This window comes from Theropithecus gelada, chromosome 3 (genome assembly GCF_003255815.1).
Source record: "Theropithecus gelada isolate Dixy chromosome 3, Tgel_1.0, whole genome shotgun sequence".
Taxonomy (NCBI): domain Eukaryota; kingdom Metazoa; phylum Chordata; class Mammalia; order Primates; family Cercopithecidae; genus Theropithecus; species Theropithecus gelada.
The window spans coordinates 50,931,349-50,955,736 of record NC_037670.1 but is presented as its reverse complement, the minus strand read 5'-3'; the positions used below and the strand labels follow the sequence as shown (position 1 = coordinate 50,955,736).

Sequence of the window (24,388 nt, the reverse complement as noted above, 5' to 3'; positions counted from 1 at the left end):
ACACCCGCCCTTCCTGGCCAGCTGCCGGGTGTCCCCAAGGCAGGTGCCTCTCTTTGGTGTCTGCCCTTCTCCTGCATTCCCTATAAATAGCCCATCTTTGCTCCTCGGTGAAGGGAAGCGTCGGGCTGAGAAGGCCTGGCCGCCTCTCTGTCCCATGACCAGACAGTCATCGAGTTGCTGTGTGACCTTGGGCATGCCAGGGCCCTCGCTGGGCCTCTACCCGTCAGCCCTGGATCCCGCTCCTGGTACCCGCTCCTCTCCCCTGGGCCTGGCCTTGTGGTCTCCAGCAGTCTCTCATGCCCTCCCGGGACCCCTCATGGAGGATGGGGAACTGCCCAGGGCTGGGAGCCTCAGGTTGACCGCAAACCTTGGGTCAAATGGGGAAGAGCTGGTGACGCAGCGTCCTCAGAAATGGCCCCCTTTGGAGGGCTGAGTCACAGGGTGCCCATGGAACCCACCCAGGCGTGCACCCCCGGAGTAGGCCTCACACTCCCAGGACCCTGGTGGGGTGACCTGAGTGCAGGTGGCAGGACCAGGCTGGCTAACCTGGAAGGGACAGATGGGCCCTCAGTTCTGTGGCCTCTGGGGGACTGGCCCCTGGGCTTCTGCTCTAAGGAAGGTCCCAAAAGCTGGAGACAGCGACAGAGGAGAGGGGTGAGCTTCCTGTCACCGAGGGCATGCAAGCAGAGGCCGCCCCTGCTCCTACCCCCATTGGCCCTTCCTCCCTCCCTCCTTGTCCCCCACTGGGTCAGGCTGAGACTGGGTGCCTTCTTGGGGACCTGTCAGAGCCTGAAAACCAGCTTCCATCCCTCCAGTTCCTGCCCTGGAGTCTCCTGGGTTTCTGTTGCCTCTGGGATCTGGCTCTAGCTGTAGCCTCCTGCCTCCCTGGGTCTGTGCCAGAGTTCAGACTGGGGGTGGGTCTGCCCTCAGTGGAGGGGTCGGGTGGGGGCTCAGCAGCCGGGACTTTAGGAAGGAGAGGGGAGGGGCCGTCCAGGCAGGCAGGGAGGGGTGACAGGGAGCTTTGACTCCCAGTCCCAGCATCAGGCAGGTGTCTGGACCCCGGGGCCATGTGGGAGGGAAGGGCCCAGGGCGAGGCGTTCCCCTTCCCAGCAGAGCCCTCCCCCTGAGCAGAAAGGCAGCTCTGCGTGGGGTGCAGGGCTGGGGGTGGTTTCCCTGGGTTGGGTACAAGACCCCCACTCAACTGGCAAGTGGATTCAAGGGCCTGGGAGTGGAGTCTCTTCCTCAGACTCTTGCTCTGGCTCCTGTAGGTGGAATAAGGGGCACCCCATGCTCTGGGCAGCAGGAAACCAGGGACTCTCTCCACCCTCCCCTGGGGATGCTGAACAAGCTGGTGCTTGTCCCACGTGGACCCCAGCCTCTTATTCACTCAGAACAGGGGCCACACAAGGGCGGGCTGTCTGGGGGAGGGGTGGTGGGTGAGATGCGTGGGGAGGGGCTGCAGTGCAGGGTCTGGCTCTGGGCACAGCATCCTGAGAGACCCCTGCAGAATTAGGGGTCTCTGGGCACCTCCTGTAGCTGGGGCTCTGGCGACGGCAGGGGAGCCCACCCTCACACAGACGCACCCTCCAACCACCTCACGCTCACACTCACTCACATGCAAACCCACACCATTGACTCACCCAGAACCTCACTCAAGAGCCTCTGGGCGTCCCAGGCCCACTCACAACCCCTCAGCCGCTGGGTTCTGCACACACCCCGCTGGCACGCACAGCCAGACACACACAGAAGCGACCCGGCACCGCAGATCCACCACGCCAAGACCCTGCTCCCACCCATCCTCCCGCTGCCACCTGAGCTCGGCTCCTGCCTGCCCTGTCCACACTGGTTCTCAGACACGCTCCAGCCCAGTGTGGGCCGCCCATCTCCCAAGGGTTCCCACGTGCACCCCCCTGGTCACACCATGCTCTCGCCAAGACAGCACAGTATGTCCTCACCCCAAGGCCAAAATCAGTAAAACCACCCCCCAAAATGGGACGTAAAAGAAACCTCAACGCTTTCCCTGAAACCCACAGTAAAAACCCAGGACAAACAAGCATTTGACTTCTTTTCCTTTGCAGATTTTTTTTTTTTAGTAGACATAGTCTTTTTTTTTTTTTTTTTTTTTAGTAGACATAGTCTTTTTTTCTTTCTCATTTTACAGCAAACATTGCAAATATAGAAATATTTTTTTCTGTACAATAGAACGACTACAGTGTACACGGGGGCTGGGCTGAGGGACGTGTCTCCCAGCCCTCGGCCCTTCCGGCCACCCCGGCCGTCCACAGGCACAGCCTCCACCCACCCTGAGTCCAGCAGGGCTCCAGGACCTGTCCCAGAGGCCACCTGGCCGCCGGCATTCACCTGACCCTCTGTGGTGGACTCCGGAGGCGGCAACGAAGAGACAGACTGGACAGAGAATCCACAGAAAACCACGGACCGAGGAGATCACGCGAGGGGCCACGAGGTGGCCACGCCGGCCACACCCCCCACGGACGGCGTTTTATGTCTTTTTAAAAGAACTTGTATTTTATTATTTTTTTTATAAAAGGAAGAAAATAAAGAGAGAGGAAAAGAAAAGGCAGAGAAGACTCAAAAGAGGAAAGATAATGAAAAAAAATCCCCACCCCCACCCCCCATCCCTAAGACACAGTTTTCCGAAGTCCCTCGTGTGTGTGTGTGTGTGTGTGTGTGTGTGTGTGTGTGTGGACACGTACCACCCGGGGCGGCGAGCGCATCCCAGGACCAGCCACAGGAGCTCAGGACGTGTCCCCCTTGTCTGTCCCCGCCCACGCCCCCCTCGCCTCTGCAGGGCCCCCCGGCTGTCACAGTTGCTGTGGTGTTGTGCGTGTGTTGGATGCTGTGGTGTTGTGCGTGTGAGTCTCTGGGTGGATCCTGCATCCTTTTTGGTCCAGTGGGCATCGCGGGTCTTGGGGGGGCTCAGGACTTGTGCTGGGCCGACACGCCCTTCCAGTAGTCCAGGATGTCGTGCAGATCCTCGTCTTTGGCGAACTGAACCTTCTTGCGCAGTGCGTGGCCCGCGGCCATGAACTCCTCTTCCTCCTTGTGCCGCCGGCGGCTCAGTCTGAAGCGCTCCCAGATGCTCTGGGAGGCCCGGCAGGTGTACTCGGGGCTGGAGGAGTAGCTCAGGCTGTGGTACTGCGGGGACAACTGCGAGTAGGCGAGGTCGCGGGGCCGCGGCCGGGTGAGCGGCTCCAGGATGGACGCCTTGCGCCCCAGACCCTCGTGCGCAGGCGGCGGCGGTGGCCCGGGGGGCGCAGGTGGCTCGGCCGGGTGGGAGCCGGGGTACGAGTGCCGGTGCTCGCCGTACTGGCGACCCTTCTCGGCCTCGGCCCGCAGCACGGCGGCCGCGGGCGTCACAGTGAGGATGGCGTCGGCCGCGGGGGAGCCCTTCTCGATGTACTTGGCCTCGGCGGCCGCGGCCTTGTGCACCCCAACAGCCTCGGCTCGGAAGGCGCGGGGGCTGCGCGCGGAGCTGCCGGACGAGGCGCTGGCACGAGGGGGCCCGGCCGCCTCCACGCTGTGGTGCCGCTGCAGGCTGTGGCCGAAGGCGTCCTTGTACCCGGGCGCCAGGAAGCCATGCTTGGCGGCCAGCGGCTCGGACAGCAGCACCAGCGGCGGCTCTGCGGCGGACACGGGCCCCGACTTGACGCCCTGGAAGGAGGTGGACTCGGACTTGAGCGCGTCGATGCAGTTGTTGATGATCTGGTTGACCTTGTCCACCTCCTTGGCGATGGTGGAGATCTCGGCCACCGAGCTCTGGCTGTCAGGCCCCGGCCGGCCCAGCTCACAGTCCCTGCGTTCCGGAGGGTCCCCGGTTCGAACCTCCATGTAGCTGCCCTTGCTGGCCTTGGGGGTGTCCGCGCTCTCCACCAGCTTGTACTGCTCCACCTCGCCGGCCACAGGCAGGTAAGGGATGCGCGTCACGGCCTCGGGGCCCAGCAGCGGGCCCTGGGACAGCGGGGCCAGGCCGGGCGCCTCCAGCTCCGGCCCATACTTGAGCTCGATGATGGTCTTCTTGAGGCTGCCAGCTGCGGCGGCAGAGGCGGCCTTCTTGTGCTTCTCCTCCTGGCGCCGCCGCCTGCGCAGGCAGTAGTAGACGGCACCCAACACCAGCACCATGCCGAAGAGGCAGCCCAGGATGGTCATGATGTAGTGGGTGGCCGTGGAGGGGCTGGGCACCGGGCCGGGTGGGCTGGGCAGCCGGGGCAAGCAGATGGTGAGGCAGGTGTGGTTGTGGCGCAGCCCGGCGCTGGTGGACACCACACAGTAGGTGTAGTTGGTGAGCGTGAACAGGTTGGTCAGGCGGATCTCCTCCTGGGCCTTGGTCAGCCTGGACACGGTGGAGGCCTTGCTGTTGTTGAAATGCTCCAGGGTGTACATCCGGTGGAATGGGCTGGGCAGCTGGACAGTGATGGTGGCCGAGTTCTGGGTGAGCTGCTTGACCTTGATGAGGGGGCGAGCCTCGGCCTGCGTGGCCAGTGTGGGCAGGGCCACCAGTGGCGTGGTGCCATCCCCGGAGAAGCACTCATCATCGGCACAGGGTGTGTCACTGGGCTCTGGAGGAGGTGGGGGCGGCGGGGAGCGGCCCGGCTGTGAGCGCCCGGGTGCCGGGCGTGGGGGCCCGACCACCTCAGCCGCGTACGAGTCCTCGGTGCAAACTGACTGCAGTTTGCTGAGGATGCTGCGGTGGCCACGGCGGCCCTGGCCCAGGAGGTAGTATCCGGAGTAGACGGGCGGCGACTCGCACTGCATGCGGTCGTAGGTCTGCGTGGCATTGGTGAAGGCGGCCAGCCAGCGCAGGAAGCCCAGCAGTTCACAGGAGCAATAGAAGGGATTGCTGTAGAGCTCGCACACCGACAGCTTGGCCAGGCCGGCGAAGGTGCCGCTGTTGAGCTGCTGGATGCGGTTCATGGACAGGTCGATGTTGACAATGTTGGGGCACTCCCAGAAGCTGCTGGCCATGACCACCTCGATGAGGTTGGCCTGCAGGTACAGGTACTCCAGCTTGCCCAGGCCGCGCAGCATGCCCTCCGTGAGGTTGCGCAGCCGGTTGTAGCCCAGCTGCAGCACCTGCAGGTTGAACTGGCCGGAGAAGGCGCCGTCCTCGATGTAGCCGATCTCGTTCTTGGTGAGGTTGAGGTACGTGAGGTTGCCGAAGCGGCTGAGCGAGGCATACTGCACGCTGCGGATACGGTTCTCGTTGAGCCGCAGGTCCACGATGGTGTTGTTGATCTGCTGTGGGATGGCCTCGTAGGGCGGCTGATTCTGGCTGCAGATGGCCAGCCACACGAAGCCCTTGTCACCCTCGATCAGCCAGCAGTCCCCGCGGGCCAGGCCGCCTGCGTGCAGCAGGGTGGCAGCCGCCACACACACCCACAGCGCGCCCCACCCACACCCGGCCATCGGGACCGCCCTGCAGGGAGCCCCAACTCAGCCTGCCCAGGGGGACCAGGTGGGGGGGCCAGGCGGCAGCCCCCAGAGGGATGGAGGGGCGGGAAGGGGAGGTGCCTGCACTCTCAGGGGTGTCCTGTCCCAAACTGCATGGCCGCGTGACGTAAGCGCGGGGAGGGAGGGTGCCTCCCTCACGGCCGGCCGTCTCTCGTCTTTCGCCCCAGTCCTGTGGTGACTGAGGCCTCCTGCCCCATGGGCCTGGGTGTCCTGACGGCTCCACTGGCTCCTCCTGCTCCGACGTTCCTGCTGCAAGACAGAAGAGAAGACAGCGGTCAGGGGATGGCCAGCATCTCACAGCAGCGCATCTGAACGTGGGCTGAGTCCCTGCTCCGCTGAGCCCCCCGGCCTCTTCTGTAAAACACAGAAGAAAACAGAAGCCCCTTCCTCAGAAGCCCCTGGGGGGTCCTGAGACGGGTCAGGATAAGGGAGGAAATGCTTCACCCTCCCGTGGAGGGGTCTCCTCAGCTCTCGGGCCTCAGTTTCCTCATCTGCAAAATGGATGGGGCACTACCTGCTTGGCCGGGCTCCAAGGTACTGACAGCCCAGAATTGAGACCCCCTGAAGCCCATTTCACTCTCGGCACAACCCTGGTCGGATGAGGAAACTGAGGCAGGGGACTGGGACCTAAAGTCGCTTGGCTGAGGAGTGACGGGGCTTCTGCCGGCTGGCTGCGGCCAGGGATGCGCGTGTGAAGGCCCCCGCTGGGCACGGTGCCTGTTGCCTGCCGCTTCTGCTCCCAGGAGGCCCGGCCGCAACGCCCCTGGAGCCGCCTGTAGGAGCTGCCCCGTGCACCCGCCGCTGGGCCCCCAGCCCACCGCACAGAATCCTTCCAGGGCGCGGGCTCCGCTCCAGCCCTCTGGGAGGGAGGCACCGGGAGGTATTCTGGCCTGTCCCGGGACTCGTGTCTACCAGGTCTCGGTCTGAGCTCGCCTGCCCTGTGTCCCCGGCATGCTGTGCCCCCTCTGGGCCTCAGTTTCCCCAAATGAGCCAGCTGGATGGTCTCTGAGGGTGTCTACCTGGCACTGGGACTTGGCACTGTCTGCACCTCACCTTGGTGGAGTGTGGCCACCTCCCTTCTGGAAGGAAGGGAACTGCTTGCTCCGCCGAGAATTTCCAGGTTCTGCTCATCCTCCCCAGGCTGGGAGACGGACAGCTCTGAGGCCCCTGGGGGAGCCAGATGCCTCTCCCGCCATCCTCCCCGCCACCATACGGGGTCCTCTGCTCTATTCCTCAGCCTCCACTGGACCCTGAGGGTCTCCAGGCAGGATGGTGCCTCCTCTATCTCCCTAGTGTCTGCTGAGCCTGGACACAGAGGATGTAGGGACCGAGCCATAGGGGAGGAAGCCCCAGGCAGGAAGCACCCTGCAGATGGGGCTGGAGGTACGTCCGGGGAGCGAGGCACGCCGCTGGGCTCCTGCTCCCCCACGGACCCCCCACCACTGCCTTCAAGACAAGGGGGCCCCTGGTGTGCAGCCTCACCTCCTGGCCGCCTGTGCCTCCCCTGCAGGATAGAGAAATGGGTGTGTGTTTGCTTGTTAGTATGTGGATTTACAGCCGGCCTCTGCCACCGAGCCGTGGCCTGGCGCGCATCCAGCTGAGTGTATTTCACTGATATTGACGTTTGCAACTAGTCTGCACTGAAGCGGTTTAAATTAGAGAAAAAAAATATAATGATGTAAAATGGGTTTTTTCCTCCCTTTGGAAACTTCATAAAGAACAATTTTGTTCCAGCTCCTGGAGAAGAGTCTATTTCTGATTTAAAGAGGAGAAGTCAGACGGCACGGGAGCTGTAGCGAGGTCCTAGCAGGCCTCGGGGAGCTAACCCAGGGCTTGGCCTGGAGTGGCCAGGGGACACCCAGCTCAGCCGGGTGGGACCTGACTAGGCCCACTCAAAAATGGCTCCGGGGGCTGCTTGGGTCGGGAAAATGGGGTCCCCACGTGGTCTGGTTGGATGTGAAATCCACCATCACGGGAGAGTCAGCGCTGTCTCAGTCACCGTCATGCCATGTGCACCTGCCATCCCGCACCCACGCCAGCCCCTCCATCCCTCCCCACCATCCCTCCACCGTGCCCAGACAACCTGTGCCAGTGCTGGGATTTAGCTTTCCCAGGCCTCTTGGGGGCCCAGGTCTCAGGCAGAGGCGCGTGCTGGCCGGGGGCGGGCCAAGGGCGTGGGGCGGATGGTGTCCGGCTGTGCCCAGCCTCCGGAAGGGCGGGTCTGGCCAGCGGCCGCGCAGGAAGCGTGTAGGAAGCGTGGCGCCTCAGCCCACAATCGTAATCACCTTTAATCTCTTGCTCAAAATAACCCAAAGTCAAGGTAAGGAGGATTACAGGGCCTAAAAGCCCTTATCACAGGCACAGGGAGGAGGCTTGGGGCCTGGGGCTGTCCAGGCTCTCCTGGGCCTGGCAGCTGAGGGCTGGAGGGCTGCGTGCTTATGGGGGTCACATGTGTGTGTGTGTGTGTGTGTGTGCATGTGTGTTTGTGGACACATGTATACCCACGTCCACCCACACACGTGTTTGGTACACGTGAGCCCTCGTACGTGTGTGCCAGGTTGCGTGCGTATGTGCGTGTACAGATGTGTGTGCACAGGTGCGTACACAGGGCTTGTGTACATAAGTGCACAGGCCATGCTCACTGGGGCACTAGGCAGAGCAGGTGTCACTGAGGGCACCCTGTCTGGGCAGTGAGGCCTGGGGCCCTGGTGTGTCTGGGGCTAAGGGGAGGCAGGTGTGGGTGGCATGGGTGCAGCTCAGAGTCCCCCAGATTTCCTCATGTTCACACATGCACGGGGGTCTGTATGTCTGGCATGTTGCATGCATGCAGGAAACATGCTCTAAGTGTGCAGCAGTGGCTGACATCTCCAGAGCCCAGCTGGGCACCACACTGTCTCCTGCTTCCTGGCTCACCTGGTTCCTCCCCTGCCAGCCCTTTTCTTACCACCATGCCCCACTCCCCGCATTGTGAGTATAAGAATCTGTGCATCAGACTCCTTGGGAGTGGCGCTGGGAGCACAGCCTCACCTCCCCGCCCGGCTCTGAGCCCTCCTCCATTGGGCTGGGCAGCCCATGTGATGAGGGAGGGAGGCTGTCCCCAGCCCAGTGTCCAGCCCTCACCTTCCTATTCGGCCCCTGCCCCAGAGTCCAGGTGAGCAGGAGCCTGACCTACATGGGCTTGGGGAGTCCTCCCCCGACCCCCAGCCTGGCCTCATTGCCAAGTCTCCTGGGCAGGGGGATCTTCGGGGCATGTGGGCGTGACTCCCCATGTGGCCAGCGCCCTGCCAGTGAGGAAGGGTGGGCCCACAGCCCCGTAGGAGGCACGGGATTTTGCCCCCTCTATGGCCCGAAGCTTTGGAGGGGCCCCAAAGTTTTCTTTTCTTTTTCTTTTTTTTTTTTTTTGAGACGGAGTCTTGCTCTGTCGCCCAGGCTGGAGTGCAATGGCGCAATCTCAGCTCACTGCAACCTCTGCCTCCGGGGTTCAAGCAATTCTCCTGCCTCAGCCTCTCAAATAGCTGGGATTACAGGCACATACCACCACACCCAGCTAATTTTTGTACTTGTAGTAGAGACAGGGTTTCACCATATTGGTCTGGCTGGTTTCGAACTCCTGACCTCAAGTGATCCACCTGCCTCCGCCTCCCAAAGTGCTGGGATTACAGGTGTGAGCCACCACGCCCAGCCAAAGGGCCCGAAGTTTTCATTCTGCAGCTCACTTCACAGTGGGGAAACTGAGGCACAGAGAGAGAAGGACTTCTCCAAGGTCACACTGTGAGTCAGCCCTGTGCAGCCTCCTGTTGGGGACCAGGGGGACAGGCTGGATGGGTGCTGTGCTAGGAAGGGTTCAGGAGGCGCCCTGGGTCTGGGAGCCCCCAAGGGCAGAGGCTGTAGACCTGGCACAGGAAACAGGGAAAGGCTGAATCACCCAGGAAGGTTCTGGACGGACCACAGGCCCCCCAAGGCCCTTTCCAGCTGGGCTCGCTCACTCAGTCATTCTTGATGCCCTCGCTGATCCACACGCACACCTGCCCCTGTACCCCGCATCCTGTGATCCACTCATTAAACGTTTCTAGAAAGGAGTGCTGGCCGGCATGGAGGGCAGGTGCGGAGACCCCACATGGGTGCTGCTCTCCTGCACAGACCCGGGCCCAGCCCTGCTCCCCTCCTCAGCACACTTGCAACCTCAGACCCAGAGGCTAGCATGGGTGTGGACCACAAGGCCTCAGGGAGGCCAGCAGGCCCACGGCAGCCCTCGGGAGGGCTGCTCCCCACTGCCTGAAAGGAGCTCCCCTTGCTCTCAGCCCATCTGCACCTGCTCCCGGGGCCTGGCCTCCTGCCTCAGGGAGATGCAGAGGCTGTGGCCCCTCTGGAATGGGCCCTCCTGGGGTCTGATACCTCCAGCCCTCTGCAATGCCATCCTTCCCCTGCAGCTTTCTTGGATGCATGGAGGTTCTGTACTTGCACTGTCCAGCAGGGCGGCCACAGGTCCCCTGTGGCTCTGGAGCACCAGAAATGTGGCCAGTAGCTGCTGTAATGGAACTCGATACAGTTCCATTGTATTGATGTATTGGAAGGTTCTAGTTTTAGAACCTTCCATAAAACAAACCAACTTCACCTGCGTGCCCTCCAGCCTCTGCCTCAATGTGGCAGGTTTTCTCAGAAGGATCGGCAGTGGTTTCCATCCCCCTCCCTCACCTCCTCTTCCATCCTCAGCTCCACCCCGTCCAGCGTCCCCCCCTCGGGCCCTCTGAGCTGTTCTCACCAAGGTCACTGGCGACCTCTGCCCTTCCAGTGCCCATTTTTGTCTTGCTCAGCCTCTCAGCAGCCCTTGGCCCAGGCAGCTGCTGGCTCCCTCCTGCAGCCCTCTCCGCTCCGGTGTCCCAGCTGCCACCCTCTCCATCCAGGTTCCTTCACCTTCACCCCGACTCCACGTGTTCCAGCCCAGGCTCAGTCCTCACAGCCTCCTCTCCCCAGCACTCCCAGGGGGTCTCGCCCTGTGGTTTTGTCTCCGTGCAGCTGACCCCCGATCTATCTCGAGGCCCTCGGCTGCCCCCGACTTGAAGATTCTCTCCCGTCGCATCTAAGTGGCTGTTCCAAGATCTTGTCCCTGCTGGCATCTCCCTGCTCACCATCCACTGCATTCCTCCACCTAAAGTTGATGCCGCATCCTGGACTCCTCTCTTTCCTCCCCCCACACCTGGTCCAACTCCAGTAGCATCTAATCCACCTGCAGAAGCATCCGGAATCCCTCCATTCCCACCACGACCGCCCTGGTCCAAACTGCCCAAATCCACTTCCGGCAGGGATGACGCCCTTGGCTCCACCTCATCTCCTGGCACCCAAAATCCATTCTCCCTCCACAGCCAGAGGGAGCCTCGCTAACCACCAAGGCAGTCCTGCGGCCCCACCCTCTGCGCAGCCCTGAGGGCATCCAGTCCTCCGCGCGTGGCGGAGAATCCAGCCTCCAAACACGATCTCCAGGGCCCACCGGATCTGCCTCTGCGCCTTCTCGCTCCCTGTCCCCGATGCACACTCCCTTCCTGGCTGAAGACCCTGCACCAGCCACCCCTCCACCTGGGAAGCTCCGGCTCCCTCCTGTTGTTCAGTCCAAGATGCAGCAGCATCACCTCAAGAACCCTCCCTGCTCTGCACCCCGAATTCACTCTCAGCCCCCACCTAGCTTAAATCCTGGCACTTCTCTCTCCCTGATGTTGTGCTTGGTTATTTACTTTTAATTCATGTTGGAGCTGCTCCTGCCACTGCAAGAGCAGGAGCTGTGTGTCCTGGTCACTGTGGCATCCCAGGGCTGGCGTGGTGCCTGGCAGCCAGCACTGGACAGACTTGGGCCACGCTGCGCACGGGCTGGGATGCGCCAGCTCTGCTTCCTCTTCCGTCGAATGGGAGTGAGGACCACTCTTCCCAATGGGCCTGTGGTTTCTCACAAACATTAGCTTCCTTTTGTATTTTTTAAAAGAGATGGGTCTCACTCTGTTGCCCAGGCTGGAGTGCAGTGGTGCAATCACAGCTCACTGCAGCCTTGACCTCCTGGACTCAAGCCATCCTCCTGCCTCAGCTTCCCAAAGCACTGGGATTACAGGTGTGTGTCATCATGCCTGGCCATCCTTTTCACATTTGATCAAGCCCATAAGAGTTTTTACCCCCTCAGGAAAGATATGAAGTGCCCACAGGGAGTTAGGGCATCCTAACCCTAACCCACAGGGGGTCCTGCCTCTCAGTTTTGGGCCAGACCCGGCTGGGTCATGCATGTCCCCACCAGCTTCAGTGTCTGATGCCCCTCACCCAGATGGAGAGAGGCCTCCACGTGCCCGGCCATGGGCAGCCACGAGAGCACCACAGGCCATGCCATGGGACACGGGACCACGCACCCTTTGTGGTCTGGATGGGAAGCCCCTCAAGTGAAGGGACTGGCCAAGGTCGCCTGGGCTATTCGGGGAAATGGGCTCCCAGAACGACTGCATTCACTCACAGCCGCTGGCGAGGTCTGCTCGTCGCACGGAGACCTCGGCTGTCCTGGGGGCATCTGCCTGTCCCAGGCCTGAGCCTACCAGGCTTCCATCTCGGGACAGCCCTGCCTCCCACAGGCAGCGCCTGGGTTGGGGGGAGCTGGAAGGGGCAGCCAGCATAGCCTATTCACAGAGAGTGCTTACTGGGGGACAGACACGGAAGCCGGGAGAACAGAGAATGGGGTCAGATGTTAGGCCCGGTGACCCTGGAATGTGCTCAGCTCTGGGCCTGTCTGGAGGGTGGAGAGGGGCAGGAACCAGAGTCAGTGGCCTCTGGAAACAGGAGCACTCCTGGGACCCAGTTGCTAAAGAGCTCTGTCCAACAGGCTGTGACAGGTAGCGAGCCCCCCATCAGCAGGGGTGTTCAAACAGGAGCAGGCGCGGAGGGCAGGGCTGCCGGGAGGTGGGGTGAGCGGGAATGCCCCTGACCGAATGAGCTGGCCATTTCAGGGAACGTTGAAGGTGGAGGGAACACTCAAAAGGATGGAATCTGAAGCACATTTGGCCTTCCTGAAGAGGTTCTCTCTCCTGGATGGGTGGAGGGCGAGTGGTTTAGCATCTCAGAGTGGGACCCAGCCCCCTCGGACAGCAGAAAAGACCCCAACTCCAGCTGGAACCTGCTGGGATTCAGGGCCAGGGGCCAGCGGGTCAACCCCCTGCCGTGCCCCTGAGACCCAGAGCAGGAAGGTCCGTGTTCATCTCCTGGCCTTGTTCTGTCCACTGAAGATGGGTTGCCAGGCACTGGACATTTAGGAACCATGGGGCCCCTGAAGGGCTTACAGACCACAGTGGGGCCTGCAGGGAAACGGGAGGCCTGGCTGGAGCTAGGGAGGTGTGCGAGACAGCGGGCAACGAGGCCGGGCTTTGGCAGGAGCCGCGGCTTGAAGGGCCTCAGCAGATGAGTAGGAGTTTGTTAGGGAAGGAGGGTAACAGGCATCCCAGGCAGAGGAGGTGTGTTGGAGCCATGAAGGTGGGAGGCCCCTCCAGGGAGTGTGGGGTGCCCAGGGCGCAGGCAGTGGTGGGCAATGCTGGGCAGGAGGTAGGGCTGCAGGGGTAGTGGGGGCAGGTGGAAGGGCTTGAGTGCTAGGAGAGGAGCCTGTTGTTTGACCAGATCATCTCCCCTCCCTGGGCCTCTCTGCTCAGAAGGGGTGGGAGGAGAGAGCACGGCATTGCTCCCTGAGAATCCTCTCCTGGAAGAAGACCCTCTCTCCTCTGAGTACTGGAGTTGCTGGGAGAACTGGCCACAGCAGGAGAGGCCAGGCATCTGGGCCGGAGCCAGAGTCTGGGGTCTCCAATTCCCGTCTCCAGGCCTCAGTTTCCCCCATCCTAACACAAAATTGTTGAACCAGGCGCCTCCAAGAACTCTTGGGATTGTGTCTGTGTCTCCCTGGCTGGAGCCCTCGTGATGTCTCGTGATCACACTCACACACGCTGCCCTGCAGAGAGCACCCCCCTGCCCCCCAGGGGACGATGGGGACAGTGCGTGTAAGGCGGGCACCAAGTTCCTTCCGCAGCCTGTGTCATCACTAATGAAATCAAGAAATATGGTGGTTCCAGGCTTTTAAACTTCTTACGACTGAATTTGCATAATCACAGCAGCCGTGCTGGGACGGGCGTGCATCTGTCTAAAAATATTGTTCCTCGTCTCGATCATTTAAACCAGATGAGAGGCCAGGGCTGGTCTGGGGCTGGGGCCAGGGCTGGACTGAGGATTCTGCTGATGGAGCGAAGTTTCCAGCTCCAGGGGGAAAGGTGGGCAGAGGGCCAGACGTGTGGGGGAGGGGGGCAGGGAGATGGGTGGAAAGCTATAGATCGATAACTTTTCATCGTTCCAATGTTTTGCCGATAGATCATGTTTACTGCTAACGTCTGCCTGCCTCTGCAGTTTGGCTCTCGCCCTGTCTCCCTGGGCTCTGCCGCAGAGCCCATGAGGCTGTGATGGGCATATCAGGGCAGTTGGGCCTCGAGCCGCAAGGCCGGCCACAGTGACCTGGCCGGGCTAGGGGCAGGTAGGGGGCCCACCTGTGCACCTGCTGTGTGAGGGGATGCAGAACCATCGCAGGCCAGGAGACGGTGTTGGCTCTGCCATGCGCCTGCTGTGTGACCTTGGGCATGTCACTTAACCTCTCTTAACCTCAGTCCCCTCATCTGTCAAACAGAAATCATCATGGCATCTGCCTCCCAGGGTTGTGGTGGGGATGCACCACCAGCTACTTAAGGCTCCTGGCATGTTGCTGGGTACAAGGGGGTGCCCAGTAGATGCTCATTTTCTCCTCGGTAGGGGAGGGAAGGTCAGTGCAAGGCAGTGTGGGAGACAAAGCCGCATGCTGGACACATGTGGGTTTTCCTTCAGCACAGTTGCCAGCCCTGGTGCCCACACAGGGGGGCCCATGGAGGGCTCTCGCCAGCTCTGGGGGCAGGGCAGGGGAGCCTCAGAGCTCCAGAGGACCCCCCAGGCCTGGCCCTCTCTTCCGCTCCCTGCTCCCATCCTATTGTCCAGGGGAGGCTGGCGGGGGATGCACGCAAGGCCGGGGCTGGGAGGGCTGACTCAGCGGGGCTGGCTCCTGGGGACACGGCCACGGGGTTGGGTCTGGCAGGCCTCTGACCTCAGCCTTGCCCTCCAGGAGGCCGGGCTGGGGAGGAGAACAGAGGGGACCACTGCCTGCACCACGTCGCCCCTGTGTAAGGACCCAGTGAGTGCTGGGGAAGGTCAAGGGGCTGTGGGAACGGTACTGAGTGCCTGACAACCTTACCATCTGACCTTAGGCCATCCACACAACTCATGGAAGCCTCAGGGCTCCCCCTGCCCTGCCCCCAAGAGCAGGAACGCCCTGCGAGTGTGCAACAGAGAAAAGCTCCTGTTTCCTCCATGGTCCGTTGGTGCGCGGTCCCTCCCACACGCAGAGCCCCTCCCCAGGGTTCAGGGAGGCAAAGGTGTTACCTCAGTTGGACAGAGCGGGAAACAGAGGCTCAGCGTGGGAAAGTCTAGCCAGGAAGTTGAGACTTCCTCACAGCAAGGCCCAGGAAGGCGGCAACAGCACCCACTCCACTGCTACTTAAAAATGCAGATTCCCTGAGCGGGCATGGTGGCTCACACCTGTTATCCCAGCACTTTGGGAGGCGGAGGCAGGAGGACGGCTTAAGCCCAGGAGTTTGAAACCAGCCTGGGCAACGTGGTGAGACCCCATTTTTACAAAAAATAAAAAAATTCGCCGGGTGTGGTGGTGTGCACCTGTGACCCCAGCTAGGTGGGAGGCTGAGGCAGGAGGATCCCACGGGCTCAGGAAGTCAAGGTTGCAGTGAGCCATGATTGTGCCACTGCGTTCCAGCCTGGGTGACAGAGTGAGATCCTGTCTCAAAAAAAAAAAAAAAAGTAAAAATGCAGATTCCTGCCTCGCCCCAGAATACGCAGAGGCAGGCCCCAGAGCAGGAGCCAAGGGCTAGGTGAGGCAGCCCCTCCCCAAGGCCCTGGCAGGCGGGGAAGGGGGTGCCTGGTCCCCTCTGCCTCCTCCCAACCAGAGTGGGGAGGGCTCAGGGATGGGGCTGGGACCCTGAGTGCTGCCTCCTGGGATGCACCAGGCTTATGCTGTGTCCTACCTCTGGGCCTGCAGCCCCGGGCTGCTCTGGAGTTAATTAGAGACCCAAACATTTAATGGTCTGTTATGCTTCCACGGGGCATCTTTTAAATTAAAAAACATGATGTATGGAGCCGTTGGAGGGAGAAATCACTTCGCAATGGTTCCCTGCTCCAGCACTGGCAGGGTTGTGAGGTGTAGGTGGCTGGCTGGTCTGGGAGAGGAGGGATGACCCTCCCTGGGAACACTGGATCCCCTCTCACCACCGTCAGAAAGTGCATCACTTAAGCCAGGCAAGGGTCTAGGTGTCCAAGGATGCCTGGCAGCCTCCCCATCACACCCTCATAACCCTGGCAGCGGGAAGTTCTATCTTTAGTCTGACCTGAATCTCTCCAGTTGCTTTCAGGGATGGCCAGTTTGAGACTGAAGGCAGAGAGGTGCTGGTTCTTCTCTTCCTAGCAGTACCCTGACCTCCAGGAGCCCCTGAGCTCTGGCAAAGCCTTTCTGATGATGTCAAGCTGGCAGATTCTGTCCCTGTTCTGACCTTGGGTCACAGTCTGGTGGTAAAACAGGACCTCCTCCTAAGACGCTGGAAGGACCCTTTGGTGGGACTGAGGCCTGGCTCCCCTCTCCCCGGGCGCAGGTGCACAGGCATGTGGGCTGTTTGCAAGCACAGATCCTGCCGCACAGCAGCGTTACCATGATGACTGAATCTGTGTGTATTTCCTGGCTGCTATTAATTGTGCTAGAGATTTGGGACATGGTTTGGGGGTGAAGGTTAGAAATGAGCAATTAGCCCTCAAACGTTAAACTAATAAGGGAAATAAATGACCAAGCAAAGCCTAGCCTGGGAGACGCCCCCACAGCAAAGCCCAGAAGGCGGCAACAGCACCCACCCCATTGCTACTTAAAAATGCAGATTCCCAGAGCGGGCATGGCAGCTCACACCTGTCATCCCCGCACTTTGGGAGGCAGAGGCAGGAGGACAGCTCAAGTCCAGGAGGTTTCAGCAACGGAAGATGGGCTGGAACAGGGCTGGGATGTGGCCGCCCCAGGCAGGGAGTGGCCCAACCCGGTTTGCTTGGTGACCAGGATGTTTCCAGTCGGAAGGGGTGCCATCTCCTGTCTGTTACTAGAAAGTTCTATCATAACCCCAGGGATGCTGACACAACACCATGAAACAATTACTATCCTACCGCCCAGGGCGCCTCGTGCCTCGAGATGACCGGGAAGGCATTTGCTGTCCCCACGCCCATCAGCACCCGAGAGGCCTGTCACTCCCCCCAGGGGGTTCCCCAGCCACCAGCCCTCACTCACACGGTCACAGCATTTCCACTCCCCAAAGCCACCTGTCAGGCACTGCGTGTCCTGGGGACTGGTGTCCCGGCTGCCAAGGAACCTCAGCTGGATCTGGCTGAGCTGTGAAAATAAAAATGTGGGCCAGGCATGGTGGCTCGCACCTGTAATCCCAGCATTTTGGGAGGCCGAGGTGGGCGGATCACTTGAGGCCAGGAATTCTAGAACAGCCTGGCCAACATAGTGAAACTCCGTCTCTACTAAAAGTACAAAAATTAGCCCGGCATGGTGGCAGGTGTCTGTAATCCCAGCTACTCGGGAGGCTGAGGCAGGAGAATCGCTTGAACCCGGGAGGCGGAGGTTGCAGTGAGCCGAGATTGTGTCACTGCACTCCAGCCTGGGTGACAGGGTGAGATTCTGTCTCCAAAAAAAAAAAAAAAGAAAAGAAGAAAAACGTGGCATCTCTTGACCTCATCACATGGAGTTTCCCCGAAGCTTGTTCAGCGCTGTCCCCGCTGTGGCCTGTGCTCGCTTCCCAGGAAAGAGGTTTCTGTAGACAAGGCCAGTGCCATAGCGTGGAGACGCCTGCTTTTGACTTGCATGTCATTAGCAACGTGGGGCATGTTTCTCCCCACCGACATGGCCTTCCACCACTTTGCAGCTCGGGGAACTCCACGCCATCCTGAGACAGGACATCCTCCTCTGACTACCAATCTCTTCACTGTTTGAATTCCTACATTTAACTGTCAATCACCTGCAAACCATTTCTCTGGTGTAAAGTAGGATCAAAATTGATTTTCTCCCTTCCCCCAGATAGGCAACAAATTGCCCTGACACTAGATTGAGTAATCTATTCTCTTGGGCTGATTTCTGGTGCTCTAGCTCCACCCAGGCTGGAACGTCTCCTGCCTCTCCTCCTACCCCCTACAACCTTGCGTAGCTCCCCAGTACTCTGGAGAGAGTCCACACTTCTTCTTGTTTTTTTTTTTTTTTTTTTTTGAGACGGAGTCTCACTCTGTCGCCCAGGCTGGAGTGCAGTGGCCGGATCTCGCTCACTGCAAGCCCCGCCTTCTGGGTTCATGCCATTCTCCTGCCTCAGCCTCCCGAGTAGCTGGGACTACAGGCACCTGCCACCTCGCCCGGCTAGTTTTTTGTATTTTTTAGTAGAGACGGGGTTTCACCGGGTTAGCCAGGATGGTCTCGATCTCCTGACCTCGTGATCCGCCTGTCTCGGCCTCCCAAAGTGCTGGGATTACAGGCTTGAGGCACCACGCCCGGCTGAGAGTCCACACTTCTTAAAGGGGCTGACTAGGTCTCAGTGAGGGTCCTTGCTGTCTCTCAGCTGTCATTTTGCCATATAAGGCTGTGATTTGCCTGGGCATTTTTGCTGACATGTTGTTTCCTCTGCCTAGGACATGAACCCCTTCCACCACCCCAATGTTCTCCCACTCAGTGGGCTTCTCTGTTCGGTCCCCACGTTGGAGCTGGAGCCTCGCGTCTATAACTGGGGCTGCCTTTGCTTGCTCCGCTGTGACCCCACGCTGCCAGGCTCTGATTCTCATCTCTCTCCACCTGGAGTCCACCTTCTGCACTGAAAGCTCGGGGCAGGTAGGGCTGGAGTTGGGGTTTCCTTTCCAGGCATTGAGTAGGCAATGCCTGATGAATGAGTTCAGGGAAATATTAACTCTATAGCTGCCTATAAAAGAAGGCAACCAGCTCAGGCAATTGGTTTACGCCTGTAATCCCAGCACTTTGGGAGGCCGAGGCAGATGGATCACCTGAGCTCAGAAGTTCCAGGCCAGCCTGGCCAACATGGTGAAACCCCGTCTCTACTAAAAATACAAAAATTAGCCAGGCGTGGTGGCAGGGGCTTGTAATCCCAGCTATTTGGGAGGCTGAGGCAGGAGAATCGCTTGAACCTGGGAGGTGGAGGTTGCTGTGAGCTGAGATCGCACCACTGCACTCCTGCCTGGCTGACAGAGCAAGACTCCATCTCAAAAAATACATAAATAAGTAAAGGAAGGCAATCCGAACTTGGCCTATGTCATGGTTTTCTTGGGATGGGCCCTGTGCATATCTATCTCTGGGTCTAATGGTGAATATATCCCCTTGTCACTCTAAAAGTATCCCATTTGGGAAAATATACTGTCATATGGTTACCCTGTCACGAGGCTTCTGTGTGGGACCATTTTTCCTATTGCTATTGATAACACCTCCCTTCTCTTCTTTGACCAAATTCAGCTCGATTTCAATCACCGTAAGTCTGTAAGAAGCCTCCATATCTGGTAGGAAGGACATCTATCATTCTTCCTTTTCTCTGCATTTCTTTACTCTTGCCATTTGAATATTCATTCAGATGAACTTTTAGAATGATTTTCCCTCGCTTGGTAAAACTCGCCACCAGCCTGTTGAGGGACTGCATTAAACCTATGAATTAATTCTAGAATAACTTTTGGGTAATATTCCAACACGGCACGTCTCTCCACTCTTGTTTTATTTGATATCTCTCAGGATAACTTTATAGAGTTTTTCATAATGATCCTAAATTTCTCTTGTCAGTTCATTCCTGGGAATTGGGTTTTGTTGTTATTTTATTGGTGCCGTTGTAAGTGGGGACCGTTTATTTAATTATGTGTCTCGACTAGCTGTTGTTAGTACAGAGAAAAGTTATTGATTTGTATATGTTTGTTTGATTTCCAGCCCAGCACCTTCGTATTAAATTTTTATATTAAGTCATTTTTTTTTCTCAGTTGCTTCTCTTGGGTTTCTAAGGTCTTGAATCATATTGTCAGCAAATAATTACAATTCTTCCCTGTAGACATCCCATTTAATTCTGTTTCGTGTCTTATTGCTATGTCCAGAATTTCTGGACAATGATGAAAGCCTTGCTATTTTTTAATATAAGTTTTTGAATGGGAATCATTAAAAAATCTCATCACCTAGAATGATTCTGGCTGTTGAACTGAGACAGATTCTTGACTTCGATAAAGAAGTGTGTTTCTGGTTCTATTTCTAGCCGTTACTTTAAAATCCGAAATTGGCACTAGATTTTATCAAATGCCTTTCGTCATTATGAATGTGCATGACAGCTGACCTGTGGACACTGTGTAGTTTATTAATAGATTTATCTCACATTAAGCCAACTTTGAATTCTTTGTTTAACTTCTACATAATCATAGCCGATTCTTATCTCTGTGATAGTCTGTGGAATTGGATTTCCTTGAGTGTCTTTGAGGCTTTTTGATCCAATATTCACGGGTGACATCAGCGTGGGGTTTTATTTCCTGCAGGGTCTTGGCTGGTTGGGGGTTTGAGGCTGTCCTGGCTTCCTCCTCCAGCTTATCAAACAGTGCTGCTGCTGGAAGCCCCTGGCTTGGTGGGCTTGGCCCCCTCCCCAGTGGATGTGTTCTGGAAAGCCCCACAGGCAAATACCACATGCCGCTTTGTAAAGTGAATGATCACGTTCTCAAGTGAAATGTCACGCCTCATTTATCTTCTGTGCTTTCCAGATTTGCACGATTCAGGGTCGGCTCAAAGTAGGGTGAATGACGGAGCAGCCTCCTCTGGGAGAGCTCACGACCGCCTGGAAGGGGTCCGATGCGGCGGATTCAGAGATGGCCTCTGGGAGGGGCTGGTCATCAGGTGGGGCTGCCGAGGGCCTTGGAGGGAGACCCCAGCTCCCTGCCCGTGAGGCTAGGCCTGTGAGACCACCCCCACCCACCTCCCAGGACCTGCTGGTCTATGTGCCGGGGCATCCGTGCTGACAGATGGACATCCCGGTAGGCATTTGGGAGGGGAGGGCACAGAGAATACAAAATGAGTAAACTGCCATCTCAGCCCCTTCAGGACAGCCGTTCTGACATAGGAGAAAAGGAACAGATGCAGGAAATAAATAGGGGCTCAAGGCAGGACTGCTAGGGCAGACCCTGTCTGCAAAAGACAGCTGCATCTCTACCTCCCACCCGGCGTCTGCAGAGACCTTGCCACCCCTTGCTGAGACACAGGGTCTAGCTCAGCACCCATGAATCTGGGTTGGCCTGAGATAGCCTTGACCAAGGCGCTGGTAGAAGCGAAGCCATGTCCGTCCTGGGCACAGCCCCTAGCTAGGCTGGCCTCCCTGCCTCCTGTGTCGTGGAAGCAGCCACCAGGTGAGAAAAGCGGCTTTCCCAGCACCTTGCTGTGAGACCTGGGTGGTGGGGGGTGTGGTCCCATCGAGACTGAGAGGCCAGGGCCGTGGCACTGGCTTGAGAGCGAAGGAGCCACTGCTGAGCAGAGGTGAACCGCCCTGCTGAGCCCTTCCCAGTGCCTGACCCAGGAACCCTGAGCAAAAGGAGCCTGCACTGAGCCCCTGGGGTGCAGGACTTTGTCGGGCAGTGGTGGATCACTGACTCACGCCAAACCCAAGTCCTCAAGTAAGAGGGAGTGGGTGGGGAGCCCCAGGCCTCCTCCAAGCTCACTTTCCCCGTCCACTACAGGGGGCCGAGCTCTTGCTCTAAGAATCCACTGGAGAATTGGAGGGCTCCTGGCGGTGAGTTGAGCAGAGGGGCTCCATGTGGTGTGAGGGCCAGGGGAAGCCAGCAGCGGCAGCTCTGCGGGGCAGGAGAAGCTGAGCTTTGAGCTGAGTTTGCCTCCTGAGCAGCTGGTCGTTCCCCAGCTGGGCGATTTGCAGAATGTCCTTAACTTCTCTGAGCCTCAGTTTACCTTTCTGACAAATGGGGCCACTGATAGCCACTAACAGGACCATCATGAGAGTGAGATGCGCTGTGTTTGTGAACATGCTGGGCACACGGAGGAGCTGGTGTGAAACCCCTTCTCTGACAGGCGCTGGGACCTGGGCGGGGCTTGATCCTCCCACTCAGTTCCTGATGCTCACAAAACTCTGGGTCTTTCCCAGCCTCTGTTTTCTCTCTTCTGAAAACTGAAAATACTAACATCACCCTGGGGTTCCTGGAGGGGGGAACGTGAGACAATACATGTGCTGTGTGCTGCCTGGGGCGTGAAGTGGTCTGCAAAGCCGTCGGTGGCATCTGCGCGGACAGAAGGAAAGGTGGGGGGTCTGAACAAAGCCCAGGAGGTGTCCCCAAACCAGGGGGCCTTGAGCGTTGGCACAGTGGCTTTCTGTGAGGGAAGGTGGCCAGGACCCTGAATGAGGAGGGCTGGGTGGCTGTTGGCAGCTGGCTTCTGCTCACCCAGCCAGCTCTGCAAACCTTCTGCCTGTCAGAGCCTATAAAGAATCTCTCTAATGACACAGCAAACATTAATTACAGCTGGAAGGCCGCAGAATGGGGTTGGTCTGAAAGAGGCTGCCCCTTGTTAGTCACTGAGCCTCTGGGGAGGGTGCAGGCAGGGGCTGGACTTCCTCCCCAGGGGCTAGTGTGGTGGTGGGGGGATGGGGAGCAGGGGCTGCTTCCAGGGCTATGGTGCAGACCACAGGTCCTGGGGGAGACCTCCTATTCTCAGCCCTGTTTGGCGCCCTAAGGGAAAACCTGTCCTCGCAACCTGCAGCAGGAGAGGCAGAAAGAGAGGCCCCTGGGTGGAGCAGGAAGGCCTGGGACCCAAGTCCAGCCCTGCCTCTTACGGCTCTGGACAGAATACAGCCCATGCAAAGGGGCGGTGCTTGGACGTCTCCGCCTCTCTCAAACCCCTCCCCTGCACACTGGGTGGAGAGAAGGCCCATTCCCTGGGTGTTCACAAGTCCAACAGGCTGCAAATAAGGACTAGGGGAGGTGAGGCACAGTGGCTTACACCTGTAATCCCGGAGCTTTGGGAGGGCAAGGTGGGAGAACTGCTTGAGTCCAGGAGTTCAAGACCAGACTGGGTAACAAAGCAAGACCCAATCTCTGCAAAAAATAAGAAAGCAGCTGGGCATGGTGACACATGCCTGTAGTCTCAGCTGCTTGGGAGGCTGAGGCGGGATGATTCCTTGAGCTCAGGAGGTGGAAGCTACAGTAAGCCATGATCACACCACTGCATGCCACCCTGGGTAATCAAAAAAAGACTACTGGATAAGGCCAAGGCATCCAGGCAGACAGAATATTGGAAGGGAGTGGAGTCCTTGAGTTGAATGAGGAAATGAAGGGAGGCCCCTTGAGTGGGGCTGGGGAGACAGCCTGGGGCTATCCTTCTAGGGCAGCCTAGGACTGACCATAGGGGCATCCCACTACTGAAGGTCCCAAGACTTAGTTCCCCTCCCTGTCCCTCTCATGGAAAAGAGAAAAAGGAAGATTCAGCCCTAGTTTCTTGGACCCTGGAAATATCTGAGCTTCAGGAGATACCCCTACCAGAATAAAAGTCTCAGGAGATACTCCCACCAGAATAAAAGCCTCAGGAGATAACCCCATCAGAATAAAAGACTTTGTCTCATCATTTCTAGCTATCCCAGAGAGAAGAGAAAGACTGCAAGGTGGAGAAGCCTGGCTGAAGCTTGGGGACTCACACTCACCATCTCCACCTTCCTCGTGTGCTCATTCATCCTTCATTCTCACAATCATTCATTCAGTATTTATTGAGTGCTTGGGGGTGGACAGGGAGGGAACCAAGATGGACGGAACAGGGTTGTTGTCTTCATGGATCACAGAGGCTCTGAGCGCTGAAGAGAACATGAGTAATGGAATCCCACAGTCCGACCCCAATGCTGGACACTGATCCTGTTGCTTGCTGCTGTGTGCCCCTGGGCAAGTGGCCCACCCACGCTGGGCTTCAATCTTTATGCCTGTAAAATGACCCTGGAAGGACTAAATAAAAGGACATATGGGAAGAACCCAGCCTGGCTCCTGTCTCAGTAGGCATGGGTCTCCTGTGGAAGAACTTGGGACATGCAGGGGAGAGTTCTGGTGGAGGAGGCATCCCAGCCCACCTGCGGGCCCTACTGCTAATAGCTGGGCTCATGTCCCACCCGAGGCTGGGACGATGGCCCGTCCCCTCTTCTCAAGGTGATGCCCTTGCTGTGCCTCTGGCTGTCACCTCCCACCTGCCCACCTGTCTGTATCCAGGAGGTGGGGGCAGAAGGGACTTGGGGGCCCTCCCTGGACAGAGCCTGGGCTAGAAGCGAGTGGTTGGCTAGCTCTCTGTGGAGGCCTGGGTTCCCTCTGCAGCAGCCACCACATGTCAGGGGATCCAGGGACCCAGGAGAGCACATGCTGGTGGGCATGAGGCCTCGGGGGAGCTGGGCTGGCTTGGCCTTGGGGAGGGACTTGGCGTAGTGTCGGGCTGAGCGTGCCGCCAGCATATGTCTGAGCGGGCACATTTGGCAGGGTCCATATGCTGACTGCTATAAATAGATCTTCTCATTTAGGCTTCAAAGGGCCAAGGTGAGGAAGAACCGACAGGGTATGGAGAGGCACCGTGCAGGCAGGACTACGGCTCTTGGCTTGGGGCGGGAGCACCACCCAGAGACCCACAGTGGCTCATGTCCCCATCCCAGCACGGTGGCCTGGACAGAGCTTGGGTGCGGTCGCTATGGAGCAAGCGGGGGTCAGGCCCGTGGTGGGTGGGGACCTTGGAGCCCTGCATTCTCCAGCTGAA

At 58.6% G+C, this 24,388-nt stretch overlaps 1 protein-coding gene and 1 long non-coding RNA gene across 2 annotated transcripts in view; one reads left to right on the top strand and one right to left on the bottom strand.

Annotated features, from left to right (window-relative positions):
- Nucleotides 1-2,056: 2,056 nt before the first annotated feature.
- The window catches only part of ELFN1 (extracellular leucine rich repeat and fibronectin type III domain containing 1), a 61,293-nt gene continuing 38,961 nt past the window's right edge, over nt 2,057-24,388 (bottom strand). Inside the window, exon 3 of the mRNA XM_025379957.1 lies at nt 2,057-5,718. Coding sequence (XP_025235742.1) covers nt 2,938-5,424 — 2,487 coding nt within the window. The 5' untranslated portion in view covers nt 5,425-5,718 and the 3' untranslated portion in view covers nt 2,057-2,937. The remainder of the gene's footprint in view (nt 5,719-24,388) is intronic.
- On the top strand, nt 7,687-11,416 carry LOC112620924. The gene is made up of 2 exons (XR_003118621.1): nt 7,687-7,789; nt 10,833-11,416. It is a non-coding gene; the product is annotated as an uncharacterized LOC112620924 (long non-coding RNA).